The sequence below is a fragment of the Sorex araneus genome, chromosome 2 (genome assembly GCF_027595985.1).
Source record: "Sorex araneus isolate mSorAra2 chromosome 2, mSorAra2.pri, whole genome shotgun sequence".
In the NCBI taxonomy this organism is placed as follows: Eukaryota; Metazoa; Chordata; class Mammalia; order Eulipotyphla; family Soricidae; genus Sorex; species Sorex araneus.
In genome coordinates this window covers 148410223-148429745 of record NC_073303.1, presented here as the reverse complement: position 1 = coordinate 148429745, position 19523 = coordinate 148410223, and the positions used below count along the sequence as shown (strand labels likewise).

Below are 19523 nucleotides of genomic sequence, written 5' to 3'. Positions count from 1 at the left end.
AAAGCCTGGAGCAAGGATGCTCCGCGATTCTGGGGGGGGGGGTCTCAACCTGCGCGTTTCTGCGGCAGCGGCGGCGCGCGCGGGTCGAGCCCGGGAACTGCGGGGCGGGGGGGCGGGGCGGGGCGGGAGCCGCTGGGCGGAGCGGCCCGGAAGGCGCGGACCAATCGCAGCGCGCCCCTCCGGCGGCCAATCAGCGGCGCCTGGGCCGGCCGATCTGCCCGGCAGTGCGGGCGGGGCGGGGCAGCGGGAGTCGGGGCGCCGCCGGTTACACCTCTGAGCGCCCCCGGGACGCCGCGGGGCCAGGGGCGTCTGCAAGGCGGGGGGCCGGCTGCGGGCGGGCCCGGGCACCTTCCTCGGAGCACACGGCCGGCCGCCCACGTGCGCCCAGAGCCCCCGGCTGGCCTGCAGGCTGTGCGGGCACCTGTCGGTCCAGGGGCCCCGGGCGTGGCCGCTCCGTCGGACGGTCAGTTGGGGTGACGTGGATCCCCAGCGGCCTCACCCGTGTCCACGTCCCACCTGGAGCCCGAGAAGTTGGGCACAGCCCGGGCCCTAGCTGGTTCCGAGAGGGGAGCGGCGGCGGGGCTGCTGCAGAGGGCGGGGACGGCAGGCGTGCGCGGCCCGGGAAGCCCCCTCGGGTCCGTCTCCCCGGGAGCGCGGCCTTGGGGCCAGACTGGTGTGACAGAGGTGACCCTGGACTGGCGAGCGGTTCCGATCCGCGCCCGGGATGACCACGGAGCGGAAGGCGCTGGGCTGAGCCTGGGCTGGTAGTGTGTGCACCGGCACGGAGGGATGCTAGCGGTTAGGACGGTCAGGAGCAAACTCAGGATGGGGACCATCTGCTCCCCCCACCCCAGCGGGACCAAGACGTCAGCGGAGGTCTGCAACGCCGACTGGATGGCCTCGCTGCCCCCTCATCTCCACCACGTCCCCCTATCCAATCTGGCGATCCCAGGTATTCTTCTCTTACTACTCCATCCCGCTGTGTTTAATTCTGCCGTGTTAACCTTGCGGAAGGGGTTGTGTTGCTTTTTGTAGTGTGCTGAGAAAGGGGAAAAAAAAGTTAGTGGTCTTAGCTAAATTCGCGTGTGTGTGTGTGTGTGTGTGTGTGTGTGTGTGTGTGTGTGTGTACAGTGTCCAAACCAAACTTTACTCTCCAGCAGCCGCTTCTAAAGAGGCTCCCGTGACTCATTGGCAAAAGGGACTCCAGAGAATGGAAGCCACCGGTTTTATTGTTTGACGGTTGTTGGTCTCTTTTTCTTTTGTTGTTTCTGGATAGCCTCGTGCTAAGAATGAGGGAAGGGGAAGGGGAGGGCACTGTTTATTGAATCACTTAAAAAGAAAACGTCTTTTTCTTTTATAAGGGCAATGAATGAAAGTTGTTAGCAATTGGAGATCTGGATTAAAATCAGAAGCATGAGTGTTTTCTTTCTCGTTTGTCTGACCTTGCATATTGGTAAAAGAAAAACACATCGCATTAGAAATTGGTTCAGAACCAGGCTCGAGTATAAAGACACAGTTCTGTTGTTGGAAAAACCAGAAATAGAGATTGCATGCTCTCCTCACAGGCAGTCATTAGGTGTGATGAGGTGGTGGTGTTTGAAAATTGTCTATATATACACAGGTGTCTTCCAAACCAACTAGAACCCCAGTTTTGCAAAGCACTTTTAACTGCGTGTCCTCTGGGAGTTTCATACTTTGTCATCCTTCTCATTGTATTTGCTAAGTCCAAATACAGAATTGCCTCTGTCCACTCAAAGTCTGGTTCAAGTCTGATTTCTAGGGAAAAACATTTGGGCTATAATATTCTTGGCCCAATGCGCCATAGGCAGAGTTCTAGCTGTGGATGATTTGGATAGAATTTCTAGGAGCGGAGGAGGACTGCTGCCAATACTCTCCCTCACCTGGAGACATAAATTGATGTCCATTCTCAGAGCAACAGCTGAACTTATTATAGCCATCCCCCGGAACTGCTAGCCTTTTTGTGGCTGAAAAGATAACCTCAGGCAATTCCAGCTCTTTGCTTTCCATGCCAGATGAGCAGTGCTGGCTGCAGATGCAGCCTTTTCTTCTATTGGAGGTCCTGCGGGTTCATTGTCCTGGGCTTTTAGTGCTTCGAGCACTGAGAGAGCTGCTAAATCCCTTTATAGTTCTGATCACTTGTGTTTTACCAGCTATTGACTACAGCTCGTTGGAAACACCAGATGGCCATGTCTCAGAACAGCCCCTTTCCATGTTTAATTGGTGCCTGTGGAATCATCACCTAAATGACACACGGGCCTCTTGGAACATTAGTCATTTGTCTTCAGGCTTTGCCATGGTATTGTTTTGTCATGTGGCACGGCAGACAGTGTGTGTTTGCAAACAGAGTGGCATGCATGTCAGGCCGACTGTAAATGACTCTGATTCAAGGCATGTCCAGGGGTAGGGTAAGGCTTCCTCCTTCCTGTTGTACTTGGATGTCTAAAACCACAGAAGCATCTCTGCTTGCTGCTGGCTTGGCTCTGAACTCTGACTCCATGACTCCGGAAAGGCGCCAGGCATTTGTTCTGCAGTTTATAGGGTGTCTCACAATTACTAAAAGTGACAGGGGGAGCAAGCCATCAGATCTGCTGCTGTAACTGGATACTGATTAACCGCCATGGAGACTGCAGGAATGTGATCACCCTGGCTTTCTGAAATCTGTCTCTTCCAAGCAGAGAAATAGATAATGACCTCCTCTTAAGGAGCTGAATTCATTATTATAAATGTCTTCTTTCCAAGTAGCAGAAGAGAACTGGGTGTCTCTAAACACAAGTTCAGGACAGAAAATTCAGATACTAAGTGCCAGTCAGTTAGAACCCCATCTCCAGACCCCCCTCCTTCTCTTTTACCCGTCCTCTTTTCCTTACCTCAAGCATATTACTCCCCAGTTTATCTGTTTCTACTGAGAAATTCCAAAATACAGAAGGCAGTTGGGCAGTGGAGACCACCATCCTCCTACCCTCTTCCCCTCTTCCTCCTCCCTCCATCCCTTCCTCAGAACAGCTATTACTTACTGATCATCTCCATGCAGCACCCATTGTCATGCAGTCCTTCAAATCTTTTGACCTTTGAGATAGGCATTAACATCCTTTTGGAAATGAAATTATTGCTCAGAGTAGTTAAGTAATTTTCCCAAGCTCAGACCAATAGTAATTGGAACTCATATTAGGCCCCTTTGTCACTGGTTCTGAATTCCATTACTGCCCTTTACCTTGGCTGGGACGCTGAGAAGTGCAGCTCGGGAGAGGGGAGGAGGGTGTCTCCAAAATCCAGTTTCTTTTTTTTTTATCTTAATTTTCTTTAAAATGGCTTATGGAGGCCAGCTTTCACAGGCCATTCTCTGCAGCAGCAAGTACAAGAATTTTTAAACTTGAATGGCCCTTTTCTGAGTCATTGTGTATCTTCACTGAGGAAAGGTGGATGGAGAGACGCATGTTTACAATCATAGACACAACCATGCTGTTTAGAATTGGAATCTAGTGCATCTTAAATTCGAATGAAATTGAAGTTGGTGTTTAGGCCTATTTCACATACGTGTGCTCACCTGTCAGATTGAATTAGATCTGTCAGGATGGGGGTGGGAGCAGTCACACGCGGAAGGCCATGGCAGAGGCAGGGTTCTAACAGTCAGAGCAGACCTGGGCTGGGGTACGGCGTCAGGTCTGCGTGCATCTGCTGCACTTGCCTGAGTGGTGACGGGAAGGAACATGTGTGAATGTGTCCCTCCTCACGAGGCCTTGGTGGTTTATTTTATTTCGACAACTGTTAGGAACACCTGTTAATGATCGGTGTCACCCAAACATACAGACTATCTTGGCGGAGAACATCAGAACAGTTCTCATTGTCAAGTACGTAGAAGAATCATTGACAATCCTATTGTGATGTACCTATAAGACTAAAAAAGTAAGATTTATTAATTAAAGCTGTGAACTCTAGAAGCAGTTTTTCTTTTCTTTTCTGGGAGGGGAAAAGGGTTGGGCCACACCCAGCCGTGCTCAGGCTTCTTTCTGGGTCTGCTGTCAGGGGTCAGGCCTGCTGGGGCCCAGGGGAACATATGTGCTCCTGGGCATCAAACTGGGGCCAACCACATGGAAGGAAAGAACCCCGCCTGCTATATTATTGCTGTATAACCACTATATAAACATTTTCACTTCCCTTAGGAAAGCATAATATGCAAAAATTCTATAATATGTTCATCATAGGAAAATAGCTCTATTTTTAAAGAATGCTGTTTCTCCATATTCTAGTTCTATTCGTTTGCTAGCAGTGCTCCTTCAGCCTTTTTCAGTTCATTTTTGTGTGGTGGGAAGAAAGTCCGGTGATACCCAGGGGCTATTCCAGGCTCTGTGCTCAGGAGTCACTCCACGTAGTGGTTCAGGGACCATCTGGTACTGGCTGTTCTCACATTAAAGCATATACTCCAGCCCTTGAGCTACCCCTGGTCCTCCCTTTTGTAAAAAAAAAAAAATAAAAGCGAAATTGTTTGGAAAGGCTCTTAAATTTAAAAACTAACATTATTGAGTGTAAACAAGTATTGAAATTTCTTAGGATTAGTTTTCTTATTCATAAGTAAGGTGTTAAATAAAGCATAGTCTTTCTGAGATTAATTTTTTATTCATTTTAGGGGGTTAATTAATTTATAATTTACTTTTCCTCCCCAAAGATGTAAAGAGAATGAATGATTGGATCAATAGAATCATCTTTGGCCAAAATGTTATTTCTTTTGTACCTTTTCAAAATGCATTTGTGGGTCATATGCTGATGATTTATAATCACCAGCATGAAGTCTTCACACTTCAGTATTTTGAAAGACAATGTAGATTGGTTTTTCTAAACCAATAGATTCTAGGTACATTTGAAGAAACTCTATTCTCTTCCCTTTGGGCATCCCAAAATTTAGTCAGATAGCAACAAGTGTATTTGTGTGTGTATGTATACTTTCGCTATGCATATTTTTAAACTAATTAAGTAAATGTTGAAACAAGATGTAAAATGTGTGTTAAAGAAGCACCTGGTTGGAAAGATAAGTTTCAGCTTTTAGGATTAGGAGCTAGTTTGTTGAAAAATGGCATTTAACCTGGAATTTGAAGAATGGTCATAATTCTATGGATGTGATTTGGGATTCAGAATGGGGAGGCAAACCAATGGAGTGAGTGGTTGGAGCCTGTGTGAAAAGTGACTGGATTCCCATTCCCGCCCCTCAGGAATGCTTTGATATCTTTCCCAGCACTTTCTAATACATTTTTAATTTTTAGGTGTCTGCCCCATAAACTGTGAACAGATTGCATACTGAGAATGGGAATTATTTCCTTTATAATTCTGAGTACTCATAAGGGTATTGGTGAGAGTTGAATTGGTTCCTTAAAAGCACAAAATCAGAAGTTGATATGTTGGGAAAAATGGCTTGTTGTCCCCATCTTGTCGATTGTGATCAGAGCTAATCAGAACCGATTGATTAGGTTCACATTTTAAAATAACCATTTGTAGCAAGTATAACATTTTCCAATCCAGTTCCAAGATTTTTTTCCTTTGTTCTTACACAATAGTTCTATAACTCGAGATAAGGCTCATCGTTGAGCTGCATTAGAAATGAAAAGTCTGCGGCAAAGTAAAATGATCAGAGGAGGCAATAACAAAACTCTGGCATACCTTCTGTTGTAGGGAACAATTATTGCTCTCTGTAGCCTCTTCGCTTGCCTTATTCCCTGCTCCAGTTTGTGCTTCTTGTGTTTCCCATATGCTCTTGTTTCTTGCCCTCATCACCTTGCTCTGACCTGGTCTGAACCCCGGCTTCTCCTTCCCCAGTGTTCCCCAGCCTCACTTATCTCCAATTCACAGACAATTCTCTCATCTCATCTTGCTCATGATCAGTCTCTCCTCTTTAAAAAAAAAAAAAAAAATTCCCCTTTCTGGGATTATTTCTTTTCCTGTGCAGTTCTGCCTTTGACTACTTGGTGATTTTTGAAAGTCTTCTCTGTGGCCTTACACTTCCCACATATGGCCTGGCATCATAATAGGGCCAGATGAAGGAACTGTTATTCAAATCCTGCTTGAGGATGTTGAAACATGGGCATCCCGAAGAGATTGAAAGGAACATTCCAAAGAAGTGCAAAATACAGTGTAGAACAAGAAATTTGGGTTGATTGACTTTGAGTATATCCCCAGGTAAAGGTTGGTCCTTGAACAAACTCATCACTTATAGAATTTGGGGTTATAGAGAATCAAGGACCAAGTTAAATCATTAATGGCTGACCTAAAGAAATTAAAAAGGGAAAAAAAAACCCATGAAACTAAAATTGTCTCTTAAAAGACTCTTAGACTCTTGTTTTTTCCTTTTTGGTTTGGGTTTTGGGGGGGGGGTGATTGTTCTTTTTTCTTGTTTGGGCTATAGTTCTTTTTCCTCTTTTCAGTGAGGGATAAGAAGTTTTGACTTGAGTGTTCTCATTACTAGGTTTCTCTTCTAAGAAGGCTTATCATCACTCAAAGCCACAAGGAATCCAGAAATCACTACATGTCTTTAAGAAGCAGAATTAGATAAGAATATTATCTAGCACCACACTGGATTGTAAACCTAACTTATCTTGCAAAATTACTGGGCAGCATCTTTCTGCCTTAGTGTCCTCTAAAAGAACAGATAATACTAATACCATCAGCACCTCATTTTATCAGGGTGACAATTAATTCATGGAGAACTCTTAGAACATTTGTGTCACAAAATGAGCACTAAATAATAATCCATGGTAATGATTATCACTACCACTCAATATCACCACTACAATGTCTTTTTTTGTATCATTAATATGAACATTGATTTATTCAGTGCCTACACCTGGAAAAGATAACACAAAGGAGATGAAAGATGTTGATATCCTCAGGAAATGTATAATCTTTTTAAGGAGTGACCTTGTGATGAAGCCATGTAGCTCAGTGTTCTCTGTCAGATCAGATCAGAATAACTTGAATGGTCACCCCTTGGGGGGCTGTAGCGTTAAGGGAAGGACACCTGGAGTTGCCCGGGCTGGAGTACTAAGGGAGTGTTAAGTGCAGTATAAAGGGGCAGAATAAGAGGGTCAAAAAAATCCTCTTTAGCCACTTATTCTGCTTCCCACACCGTCAGCTGTCAAGCTTTTTCATCTCCAGACCTCCGCAGCCTTTTAGGAAAATTCATCACTGTGTAACCGGACTATATTGTTGACTTTACTTCTACTCTCCTTTCTTCCCATCTCTTGCTTTCCTAACACAGTCATTTTGTTTCCAGCTTAGTAGAAATATTATTAGATGCTTTCCTTTGAACAAATGTCTAGACATATATAATCCCTCCCCAACCATTGCAGTAGCCTCATAATCCCTGTCAATTTATGTATCAACCTCCCCCACCACAAACATACACATCTCATCCATCACCCACTGTACATATACATATTAAATCTTACCCTCGAAAGAGTTCATTCTAATGGCTATCGTTGTTCTCTTTATAGTGATCCAGCAAAACATTCCCACTGACATTTTCAGATCCTAGGAACCCTCTGCTTTTACCTGCATGCTGGTATGTCGAGTATGCATCAGAACTTGAGGACTTGGTTTCTAACCTATAGTCTTAGCTGACCTCTACTCCATGTGTCAGTTGGCTCTATTCTTGGCCTAGGGCTAAAAGGACTGTACCACATGCCTTGCATCCAAAACGCTGGATTTGATCTCTAGCACCTCCTGGTTCCCCACGCACTACTGGGAACAACCCCCACTCACCAAGCCCATAGCCCCTCAGCACAGTATGTCCAAATTCAAAACCAAAACCAAACAAGAAGTAAACACATCTCACAGCCTCTCAAAGTCTGCAAGTACAGGCACACTAGTGAGGGTATTGGTCAGCTGCTTGTGAGTCCTGTATCTTTGCCTTAGGGAAAAGCACAAAGTGCTTTGCAAATACTGCTGAACTCTAATTAGATTTTCAAATCAGGCCTAGAGAGACGAGTTTATTCATAGACTTTGTAAAAAGTGGGAGTGTTTGTGTGTGTGAAAAGAATTGGAACCTACATCAAGAACCTAATTTAAGTGAGGGAGAACTGTGACCAAACCTATTTGTGTACTTACATCATGATTGAACAGGAGTCTTTCCACTTTCCCATATCTACAGGAATGTGTTTATTTTTTTAAGGTCACACCTATAGTACTCAAGCATTACTCCTGTGCTCAGTGGTCATTCCTGGCGAGTCTTAGGGAACTACATGGGAAGTGAGGGATCAAACTCTGGTCGGATGTGTGCAAAGAAAGCTCCCCACCATTCTTCAGATGCCAGAAAGAATATATGAGGAACCAGAATGCTGTGGGTTGGAGGAGAAAAGCCCAGTAGATTAAGCTTTCAAGAGGAGTTGACCTCTGGGTTACATCGATTAGATATTAAATATCTTGGTGATACAGATAGAGGAACATCTTGTCACCAGGTAGTGGTACCAGGGAGCCAGGTTAGATTAAGCCTGAGGAAACTCAGTCTGGTGGGATCAGAGTATAGATTTAAATAAAGAAAGGAATGGAAATGAATCTAGGAGAGTAGGCTAAGGAGCCTTATGTTTCATGTCACAATTAAAATTTAAACCTAACCCTAAGGACAAAGGTAGTCATTGGAACAGTTGGTTAAGAATAGGTGCATAGAACTGGAGAGAAATACCCATTTCAGGAGTATGACGTATCGATTATTAGGGATGCTGAAGGGTAAGTAAAAAAAACTAATTTCTCTCAGGTAACATGTTTGTTAATTACCATACATTTGTTCCCATCTCCTAAACACTTGTGATTCATTGATGAGCAATACAGATATCCCTCCTCCCCTCAAAGGGCTTGCAGTCTTATTTGGAGAAATGGGCATTTAATCTAGCAGTTTTAGCAATACACTCTACAGTATATAAGTGGGTCAACATGAAAAGTATCATGTTAAATGAAATGAGTCAGAAAGAGAGAGACAGACATAGAAAGATCACATTCATCTGTGGAATATAAAGTAACAGAGTGGGAGACTTAGCACCCAAGAGTAGTAGAGATAAGGACTAGGAGGTCTACCCCACAGCTTGGAAACTGGTCTCACAGGCTGGGGGAAAAGGCAGCTCAGATAGAGAAGGGAACACCAAGTAGAGGATGTTGGGAGGACCCATTCGGATTGAAAGATGCGTGCTGAAAGTAGACTATAAAGTAGACTACTAAAGTAGAACATGAAGGCCACTCAATACCTCTGTTGCAAACTACAACACCCAAAAGGAGAGAGAACAAAAAGGGAATGCCCTGCCGCAGAGGCAGGGTGGGGTGGTGGGGGATGGGGTGGGGGTGGTGGGAGGGATACTGGGAACATTGGTGGAGGAGAATGGGCACTGGTGGAGGGATGGGTAAACGATCACTGTATGACTGAGATGCAACCATGAAAGTTCATAAGTTTGTAACTGTACCTCACGGTGAGAAAGAAAGGAAAGAAAGAAAGAAAGAAAGAGAGAAAGAAAGAAAGAAAGAAAGAAAGAAAGAAAGAAAGAAAGAAAGAAAGAAAGAAAGAAAGAAAGAAAGAAAGAAAGAAAGGAAAGAAGAAAGAAGGAAAAGAAAGAAAGAAGTTACTACCAGAAGTAGCATATGACAAGGACATTTCAGTAGGACTTGGGATCCAGGAAGGCAAACTGGAAGAGATGGTACATAAACTCAATCTGAAGGAGACATAGGAATTTGTCCCTTTGTCCCCGGGACAAGAGGAACTAACCTAAGACTATTCTAGGAGAGGAAACAATCTGGGTTAGAATTCAAAGTGGGAGGTGGGGAAGCAGTTCATTTAGTCACATTAAAAAAAATTATTTCATTGTAGTTCCACTATAGGCTGCAAAGAGGAGTTAAGATTCTGAGGGGGGTTAATAAGCCACATTCCAATGATTTAGCTTGAAGAGGAGCAGGGAAGCAGTGTAAGATGTGAATGCCAAGGTCCATTCTGCTGTGAAAAGTTTGCTCTAGTTACAGTCCACAAAACGCATTGAAAGTGGAACTAGCTGAGCAGACCATTTTGTTGTTGATTAGGTTTTTCAAGTGAGAGACATTACCGAGCTGGGGAGGAAAGCCACAGTGTTGTGGAAAGGTCACCGACACAGGAAATATATTGAAGGAAGTATCAACAGTTGCAAAATGAAAAAGAAGACACAGCTGGTCTGGGTGACTGGGAGGAGGGCGATGGCATTTCCAGAAATGTGGTACAACACACAAACAGGTTGATGGAGGGTGGTAGAGAGAAACAGGATGCTTCGTCTGGGGCGTTCTGAGTTGGAGGTACCCACAGGTTAGAATCAGCAGATGGTGCCATGCATGACATGGGTAGAAATGAGTAGAAATGATTTCTGAGTCAAATCTTATATTTACCAATCTAGTCATCCCCTGGCCTGATCCATAACTACTATTGCATCTAGTGTGATTTTACAAACTGAAAGTTTGTCGAGGAAAATATGATTGTCTCAGAACCAAGAGGACTTGATGGGGGGTGAACAAGTGTCCCTTGTGTGGTGTCTTTTTACAGGAAGACAATGCCATCTGTTCAGAGACAGAACAAAGTGGTGATTAGTAAGAAGAGGAAGAACAAATTAACTATGCAGCACCTCATTTAGGTTGGATATTGGGGACTTTGGGACATTTGAGGGACAAAGAGACTTGAAAAAAGAGAATAGATGGTCATGTATATAGAGGGCTCTAAACTGCCTCTTAATTATGAAGTCTAAAATTCTTTGACCCACATAAATCAACGGAAGTTGATGTGAAGATTATCTAGGACAGTGGAATTGCCCTAGTGTCCTGTAAGTCCCAGAGATGCCTGCCATTTCACTATTCCATGGTGTTCCCTGGGGACACTTCAAGACTTTTAATGGGACTGTCAGAATAGGCCATTAGCCAGGGAAGCTCCACTTTTATTTGTTTTTACATATAAATGCTTCCTTTGACAACATTTTAGATCTGTAAAGCTCCCTGAAAATTCACTCCAAATCTCTTGGCCTCGTCCAGCCAGTGTAGACGAAGAAAAAACTCCCCTTTTTTGGCAGGGGAGGGGTTGAGTCATGTCTAGTGGCACTTAGAGCTTACTTCTGGCCCTGTGCTCCTTGTGGTGTTCTGCGAACTAGATGCAGTTTCAGGTATGGAATCGGGATCTGCTGCATGCAAGTGCCTTGAGCCCAGCGCTGTCTCTCCAGCCCCCAAGAGAACTGGCTTGATCTCCTGATTCCCAGTTTTATCTGTCCTCGGGTAATAGGATGCCTTTTGGTTTCTGAACACGGAAGAAACAAGTTGCCCAGCACTCCTTATCTTGCCAGGATTCTGCCTCATAGAGCTGCTTTATTCCTTGTGAGTAACTAGGAATTCCATAGGCACCTGATTAAAATGGGCCACATGGCCCTTTCAGGTTGTGTTGGCACTTTGATGGTTATTATTAATACTTTCATGTACTCCCTGGAAAGCAATCAAGTCTGATAAGTGAAGTTTATTCCTTTAGGTCAGCAAGGTTTAAGGTTGTTATTCTTTGGTTTGGGAAATGCCTAGAGGGTCCCCTGATAGCAAACCCTGCATTTATGCTTGCTGTAGTTTGTTTATCCTTAAGATACTTTAGCCTTTCTGCATTTGTCAAAATGGAGTCAAATTCTCAACAAATGCTGCATTTTCCTCAAGGTTCTAACTTTACTGTGTGAGGTAGTACACCCCACTGAGATGTTATTAGAAGATATTTTACACAGGCATAATGGTAGGATGTCTACTCTCTTGAGCTTTTTCCTTTGGAATTATGATGCTCCCTTAATCAGAATTTCTGGTTTATTATTATTCTGTTTTACAGCATGTTCTTCTTCACTGACCCAGATAACTCAAGCTAGAACAAATATGGAGATCCATGGGGCTGGGGCTATGCATGTCTAGGGGTGGGAAGGGACAGAGAAAGATGCTAGATGAGCCAGAGAGAAGTTCGGAAGAGATCAGGACACTGAGGCTTGCCCCTCCCCGTAACTCTAAACAGCCATTCCTTCAATTCGTCGTGCTTGCTGTATTCTCTATACATGTATTCAGTAGACTGGATCCACCTCAAAAAACTCAGAGTCAGCTATCAGTGACAGATAGTTCTGGAGTCATTCTATTACAATTTCATCTCTTGGGAACAAAATGCAATGGGTGCACAGGACAGAATGTCATTAATTATATTTTCTATGTGGAGTCAGGTTAACTCATAATGACTGTGGCCTGAATCACTTCTGCGCATTTCAGCAGCTAGAAAGATGAGGCACCATGAGATTGTTCTGAAGGATTGCTAATTTGGTTTTCAAAGAAGTCTTTTGCTATATTCACTAATCTTCACTTATGTCACATACAAAGCTTTATAAATGAGTGTGTTCTTAGCAAAGCCCAGAAGTATTTTAATTACAAAATTACAGTCTGTTTATCTGAAAATTATTGCAATATTTATAATTATGATGTTTGTACAAATGTCTGTAAATAGCTTCAGTACCTAGGACACATTCTTATGTATTAACTGGTTGGTTTGTTTTTGTCTTATCATTCATTTAACAAACCTATGAAGCAAGATATACTAAAACAGTACCCAGAATGTAGATTTTTTTTTTAGGAAATCTGAAATCAAATCTTAATTATAAGTTTCCTGACTTACAATAAGATGTTTAACCTCTCTGTCCATTCATTGTGTCCTCTATAAAATGGTTGTAATTATGGTATCTACTTTATAAGGGCAAGGTTAGAGGAGGCACAGTCCATGAGACTGACCTCGCTTTGACACCAATGGTAAGTTCTGGGGCTCCTCAAAGATCATCTTTGTTTTTTGAAACATTTTTTGGTTTGTTTTTTTGGGGCCATCGCCATCTGTGCTCTGCCATACACCTGAGTGCTGGGGATTGAACCCGGGATGGTCTCGTTCAAGGCAAGTGCCCAATTCACTGTGCTGTCTCTGTCCCCTCAAATCATCTCTACATCCAACCATTTCCAAGTCTCTGCAGGACTCATGAATGCTCTTATTCTCAGTTACTCTATTGCAGCTCCGAGTTATAGGTTATAATCAGCCGAGTGAAGCTGTCTGTTGAATAGCCCCTGGAATGTTCCACACAGGAAGCTTCAAGCCGTTGGCTCCTCTTGGAGTCGTGGTGCTCCTTGACTGGTTTTGATGTGTGGCATTCAGCACCACGTGCCTCTAACCAGGGACACACCCAAGCCTTTGTGTCCAAAGTCTTTATAGGGTGACTGACCTTTGAATCAAGTTCCTCCAGGGCTCAACCCTGTGCCCACTATCATTTCCTACTGAGACATATGGACTCCAAAACTCCCAGGTAAACAAAAAGGCTTTTATTTAGCAAGATATTCCAAGCAATTGAAAGATTGTCTCCCAGGGACCAAGGACAAAATCCAAGGTGAAATTCTTTACTACATTTGAGGTCAGAGCAATAATATAATGGGTAGCGGCTTGCCTTGCATGCTGCTGACTCAGGTTTAATCCCCAGCATCCCATGTCATTCCTCCAAGTCTGCCATAAGTGACTCCTGAGCACAGAGCCAGGAGTAAGCCCTGAACACCACTGGTGTGCCCTTCCCCCCCCCAAATTCTTTACTACAAAGCAAAATTGGTTAAAAATTAAATAAGATGATACATATAATGTGCATACAATATTGGATAGCACCAAATAGTTATATATTTTGATTGATAGCAATTGTTATTGACATGACTTTTTGACTAACTACTGTATACCTTAGTTCCATACTAGGTACCATAGAAAAATCTTTCATTTTTTAAATTTATTTTTAAATAAATTACTTTATTATTATTTTTTTGCTTTTTGGGTCACACCTGGTGGCGATACACAGGGGTTACTCCTGCTCTGTACTCAGGAATCACCCCTGGCGGTGCTCAGGGGACAATATGAGATGCTGGAAATTGAACCCGGGTTGGCTGCATTCAGGGCAAACACCCTACCAGCTGTGCTGTTGTTTCAGCCCCTAGAAAATCTTTTAAAATTAACAAGGTGCAGTTTATAACATTGTTGAAGAGATATTAAAGTTCAGATGAACCAGAAGAGCAAGATGAGGTGAGTGCCACAGTAAAGGAGCAGGCTGATATTGAAGAGGGAGAATTACCTAGGTCACCTGGCAGTGCAATAAGGAAGTGACTGGCAGGATTTTTGTAATGGGAGCATGGATGTCCCAGGCACTGGAAACCAAGTGAATAAAAGTAAGAGACAGGGAAGCTAGGGTCCCTGCAGGGGACAGAGAGGGACTGATGTGAATCTCTGTAGAAGTGACAGGAGAAAGAGTGGGAGGCAGGGAAGTAGGGAAGGAAGGAAGGAAGGAAGGAAGGAAGGAAGGAAGGAAGGAAGGAAGGAAGGAAGGAAGGAAGGAAGGAGGGAGGGAGGGAGGGAAGGGAGGGAGGGAAGAAGGAAGGAAGGGAGGGAGGGAGGGAGGAAGGAAGGGAGGGAGGGAGGGAGGAAGGGAGGGAGGGAGGGAGGGAGGGAGGAAGGAAGGAAGGAAGGAAGGAAGGAAGGAAGGAAGGAAGGAAGGAAGGAAGGGAGGGAGGGAGGGAGGGAGGGAGGGAAGGAGGGAGGGAGGGAAGGGAGGGAGGGAAGAAGGAAGGAAGGAAGGGAGGGAGGGGAGGGAGGGAGGAAGGAAGGAAGGAAGGAAGGAAGGAAGGAAGGAAGGAAGGAAGGAAGGAAGGAAGGAAGGAAGGAAGGAAGGAAGGAAGGAAAGAAGGAAGGAAGGAAGGAAGGAAGGAAGGAAGGAAGGAAGGAAGGAAGGAAGGAAGAGGGAGGGAAGGGAGGAGGGAAAGAGGGAGAAGGGAGGAAGGAAGGAAAAGAGGGAGGGAGGGAAGAAGGAAGGAAAAGAGGGAGGGAGAGAGGGAGGGAGGGACGGAGGGAGGGAGGGAGGCAACAGGAGGAAGGAGGGAGGGGGAATGGGGAGGAAGAGAGGGAGGGAAAAGAGGGAGAGAGGGCTTGGAAGGGCAGATTCGGAGAGGTTTTTAGCAGTTAAACTGATGACAACAAAATAATTGATAACAATATGACGATTGTAAAAGAGTTTGTCAAATAATTGCCTGTGAATGAAAGATAACCGCACTGGGACGGAGCCAGCACTGAGCCATCAGGTCAGTGCCTTTTGCTGACTAGGGTAAGGAGCAGTGTTTCCTGGGAGGCCTGTGTCCATGGCTGGCCACCAGTGTCTGAAGGGTTGTCTGCCTGCCAGCCTGCTCCGCTCAGCAAGTCACATTCCCCGTCTTCAAGACCAGTCACCTAGAGGGCTTTTTCCTGATGCAGAACAGTAAAGCAGCTCACAGTTTAAGTGGTAATCACCCTGCAAGCTTCCCACAGAGGCAGGAATCTTTGCCTCTGCCTGGAGAAAGCAAGTAAAGGCTTTTAGCAGCATGGAAACTGATCTTCGAAGAGGTGTGTATGTGGGGGGGGGTTCCCTTAACCTTCCTCGAGGTGTGCAGTTTACAACTTTCCCTTAAACCCACTTACTACCATTTAGATGGCTGCTTGTTGGATTCCCCCCTCCTCCTTTTCCCATTTCTGTGAGAATAACTGACTTAGTCCTTCATTTATTTATAAGAAAAGGCCTGTGGGGGGTGGGGTGGGGGTGGGAACCTTTGTTGTTGTTACTGTTTCTATTGGAATTTAATTGAAAAACTTCCCTGGAACTCAGTTCTTTTGCAGTTTATCAGATAAGTTTTAAATAACCCTCCTCCTCCTGAAAACTTGCAGCCAAGTTTGATGGCTAGAAAGGTGTTTTTTCAAAGTTCCTGCAATAAATTTCATTAAAATGTCCCGCAGAGCAGTGAGAGACTGGGCTTGCCTTTGGAGGGAGGAGAACTGAAAAATAAATGCCAACCAAGAAGTGAGCCACTGGCCAGCGCCTTGAGTCATAGTGCGACCCCAGTGCTACCCACTGCAAGGTCAGCCTTGTGAACATAAAGAATGGCTCCCGTAATTTCACGAATTCCCCCCATGAGGCAAAAAGGTGTCCAACTCCCAGGCTTGGAAATGATTTACCTTTTGCAAATAAGGTATATTAAACCTCTATATTTTTCTATGTACCTATAGTAAGTACAAAAGAAAGGCAAGCTTGCTTCTTTGCAGTGATTAGTCGTTTTTATTAAAATAGGGTTATTACATCCTAAAAGACGCTTATAAACTATCTTTAATAATGTGGAATCATCTAGTTCTTATGGTAGAAAAGATCGTTAGGGTGATTCTACCCTGTATCACTGTCCCTGTCACTGTCATCCCATTGCTCATCAATTTGCTCGAGCGGGCACCAGTAATGTCTCCATTGTGAGACTTGTTACTGTTTTTGGCATATCAAATACGCCACGCCACGGGTAGCTTGCCAGGCTCTGCCTTGTGGGTGGAATACTCTGGGTAGCTTCTTGGGCTCTCCAAGAGGGACGGAGGAATTGAACCCGGGTCGGCCGCGCGCAAGGCAAACGCCCTACCCGATGTGCTATGGCTCCAGCCCCCATCTTTTGGAATTTGCAGGACGAACTGAAAAATAAGGTTCATAAAGTAATCAAAGCAGAACCAGCACTGGGATTCAAGAGTCTGAGCTCTGGAATTGTAAAGAAAATGTTTCAGCTCAGAGAAGGTTAGAGTGCCCTCATGTGTCCTGAATAGAAATTCATGTTTTTACAAAATTTAACCTGTCCCAGCTTTTTTTTTTTTCTTTCCTACATTGAAGAAATAAAACTAATTCTAAAAGCAAACCCTGTAATCATGATATTATCTGGAATAAGTTCATGGTGCGTTTGACCTGTCTATCAGGAATTGGAAGCAGTGAGAGCCCCAGAGTAATTTTGTATGGATTTCGGTCTGACACACCTGCATTTCTATTCCAGTCAGCCACTGACAATCTTTGTAACCCAGAACAAGTTACAAAACCAATCTAGACCCCAGTTTCTCATTATCTGCAAAAATGCAGGTAATCACAGACCTGCACAACTGTGGCCCAGATCAAGTGAGAGCATGTAGGTAAAGTGCTTAGTCTGGCACCGGATACATCATAAACACTTCATCAGCTGAAGTTGATATCAGTTATTTTCAGACCTGAGCCCTGGCCAAGGCTTGCCAGCAAGTTCATGAGGGAGGCTCTGAGATTCGAAGGCAACGGAGGTAAACAGAAAGTCTTCTGGCTTGCTTTTAGCTATTGGATGAGGCTTTCTCGAGTTCCAGGGACAGAGGGAGAGGAAGATAAATTGGGGGTTGCAATGCAGCCAGTGGTGCTTGGAGGACCCAGGAGGTTGAATTTGAACCTGGAGCTCCCACATGAACTATTTCTCTGGCCCAGCAAGGTAAATTTTAAAGGAATATGTGCTAAATATGTGGTTGCTTAAAAAAATAAAAGTTCTTCCTTAGCTATATATGGTAGAGCGATTTCAAAAGAACCATAGGCAATCAACATTCTCATAAACGAAAACTCAAAAAGAACAGCTGGGCTCTGATACTGAATCCAATGGTTATTGAAATAAAATGCTTGAAAACCACTTTTATATGTGGAATTAATCCAGTTATTTTAGAGTCTTTGTTTACAAAGAGGAGAGCCATATTAAAATCAACAAAACTCGAAGTTTACAAAAAAAAATGGATGCATGCATCCTTTGATTTCCCTTTAACTGTTATTTTATGAAACAAGTTCTCAGTTTCTGTGTTCAGCAGAATTGGAGGAAATCAAATCCTTTTGCCCCCAAGAACTTTGAAAAACTCCCCACTCCCTCATTATTCTAAAAACCGTTCTTTTCCGATGTGTAGGAAGGAGATATCATTATGTACAATACAAGAAGCCTTGACCTTTAAATGTCAGGGAAATGTAGAGTCTGGTGGTTCTGTCTGTGTCTTCCCCTAGCTTATTTGGAGTATTGACAGAAATAGTCCAGCAGAGTAAACTTCAGGGAAGAGGTTACAGGAGTGTGCCAACTGTGCCTCTTTTTATTTTTGCATGGCCTGGAAAATGATGAGGAACAACTGGGCTGGAGTCTGTGATTGAAATAATTGCATTCAGCACCTCAGTTTGTGGCAACTGTCTTTCTCTTGGAGCAGATTAAAGGCTGCTCACAATTTGCAAGCTTCACCCTTGATCTTGGGGTCCCACTTATCCTTTCTGGGACTCTTTTACCTTTAAACAAGAAAAAGGCAGCGTGTGAGCTCAAGGCCTTTATTTACAGAAAGTTCATCAGCAGGCTCATCAGTGATTTTGAAGGGACAGAGCTGAACCTCTGAACCCCAGCTGCGAGGTACCCCGCTCGGCAGAAACAGACTTAGTTCTGATGCATCACAGTAGAGACACATCTTGGCTCTGATGGCAGTGCAGAAAGCTTTTCCATATAGTGTTTTGATTTTAGATCTGTTCTTCGAGGTAAAATTACTGGAACATAAGGCAGTTCTATTAATCTCTTGAGAAACCTCAGTATTATTTTTCAAAGTGACTGAGTCAATTTATATTCCCACCAAAAATGTATTAATTGCTGTTCTTTATTTCACTAATAACAATTCATATATTTTGATAATTTATTTTTAATTTTTTATATACCATGTTTTTACTTTTTTAAAAATTTAATCACTTTGAGATATACAGTTACGAAGTTGTTCATTATTGAGTTTCAGTCATACAATGTTCCTATACTATCCAGTCCCTTCATCAGTGTACATTTTCCGTTGCCAGTGGCCCTGGTTTCACTCCTACTCCACCTCCCCCGACCTGCCTCTATGGCAGGTACTTCTCTCTCCCTCCTTCTCTCTCTCTCTCTCTCTCTCTCTCTCTCTCTCTCTCTCTCCTCTTTCTTCCTCTCCTCTTTCTTTCCTCCTTCCCACCCTCCCTCCTCTCTCTCCTCTTTTTTTTTTTTAATTTATTTTATTGAATCACCAAGTGGAAAGTTACAAAGTTCTCAGGCTTATATCTCAGTTACACAATGCTCAAACACCCATCCCTTCACCAGTGCTCATATTCCACCACCAATAAAAACAAAAACAAAAGCAAAAACAAAACTAACAAACAAACAAAAAGTATACATCCCACCCCTCACCCCCCAACCCACCCCGTATGTGAGTGATAATCTCTCTCCTCTTTCTCCCTCTCCTATTTCTTTCCTCCCTCCCTCCCACCCTCCCTCCTCTCATCTCTCTCTCTCTCTCTTTCTCTCTCTCTCTCTCTCTTTCTTTCCCTCCCCTCTCTTCATTTGGCAATTATAGGTTGCAATACAGATACTGAAATGTTATCATTATATCCCTTTAACACATTAGTATTCCTCACCAACATTTGTTTTCTTACTTTTTTCCCACAATATTCATCCAAATTGGTCTGAAGTTATATCTCATTGTGATTTTGATTTGCATTTTCCTGATGTTGTGTGATATTGAACACAATCTCGTACACCAGTGATCCACTTGTAGGTCTTCTGAGAAAAATATCTATTCAGATCTTCTGTCCATTTTTAATCAGATTGCTTTTCCTTTTTTTAAAATTTTTTGCTATTGA

The 19523-nt window shown here is 43.7% G+C and overlaps 1 protein-coding gene across 1 annotated transcript in view; it reads left to right on the top strand.

Annotated features, from left to right (window-relative positions):
* The first annotated feature begins 249 nt into the window (after positions 1–249).
* The window catches only part of PLCXD2 (phosphatidylinositol specific phospholipase C X domain containing 2), a 62214-nt gene continuing 42940 nt past the window's right edge, over positions 250–19523 (top strand). The window contains exon 1 of the mRNA XM_055126019.1: positions 250–952. Coding sequence (XP_054981994.1) covers positions 790–952 — 163 coding nt within the window. The 5' untranslated portion in view covers positions 250–789. The remainder of the gene's footprint in view (positions 953–19523) is intronic.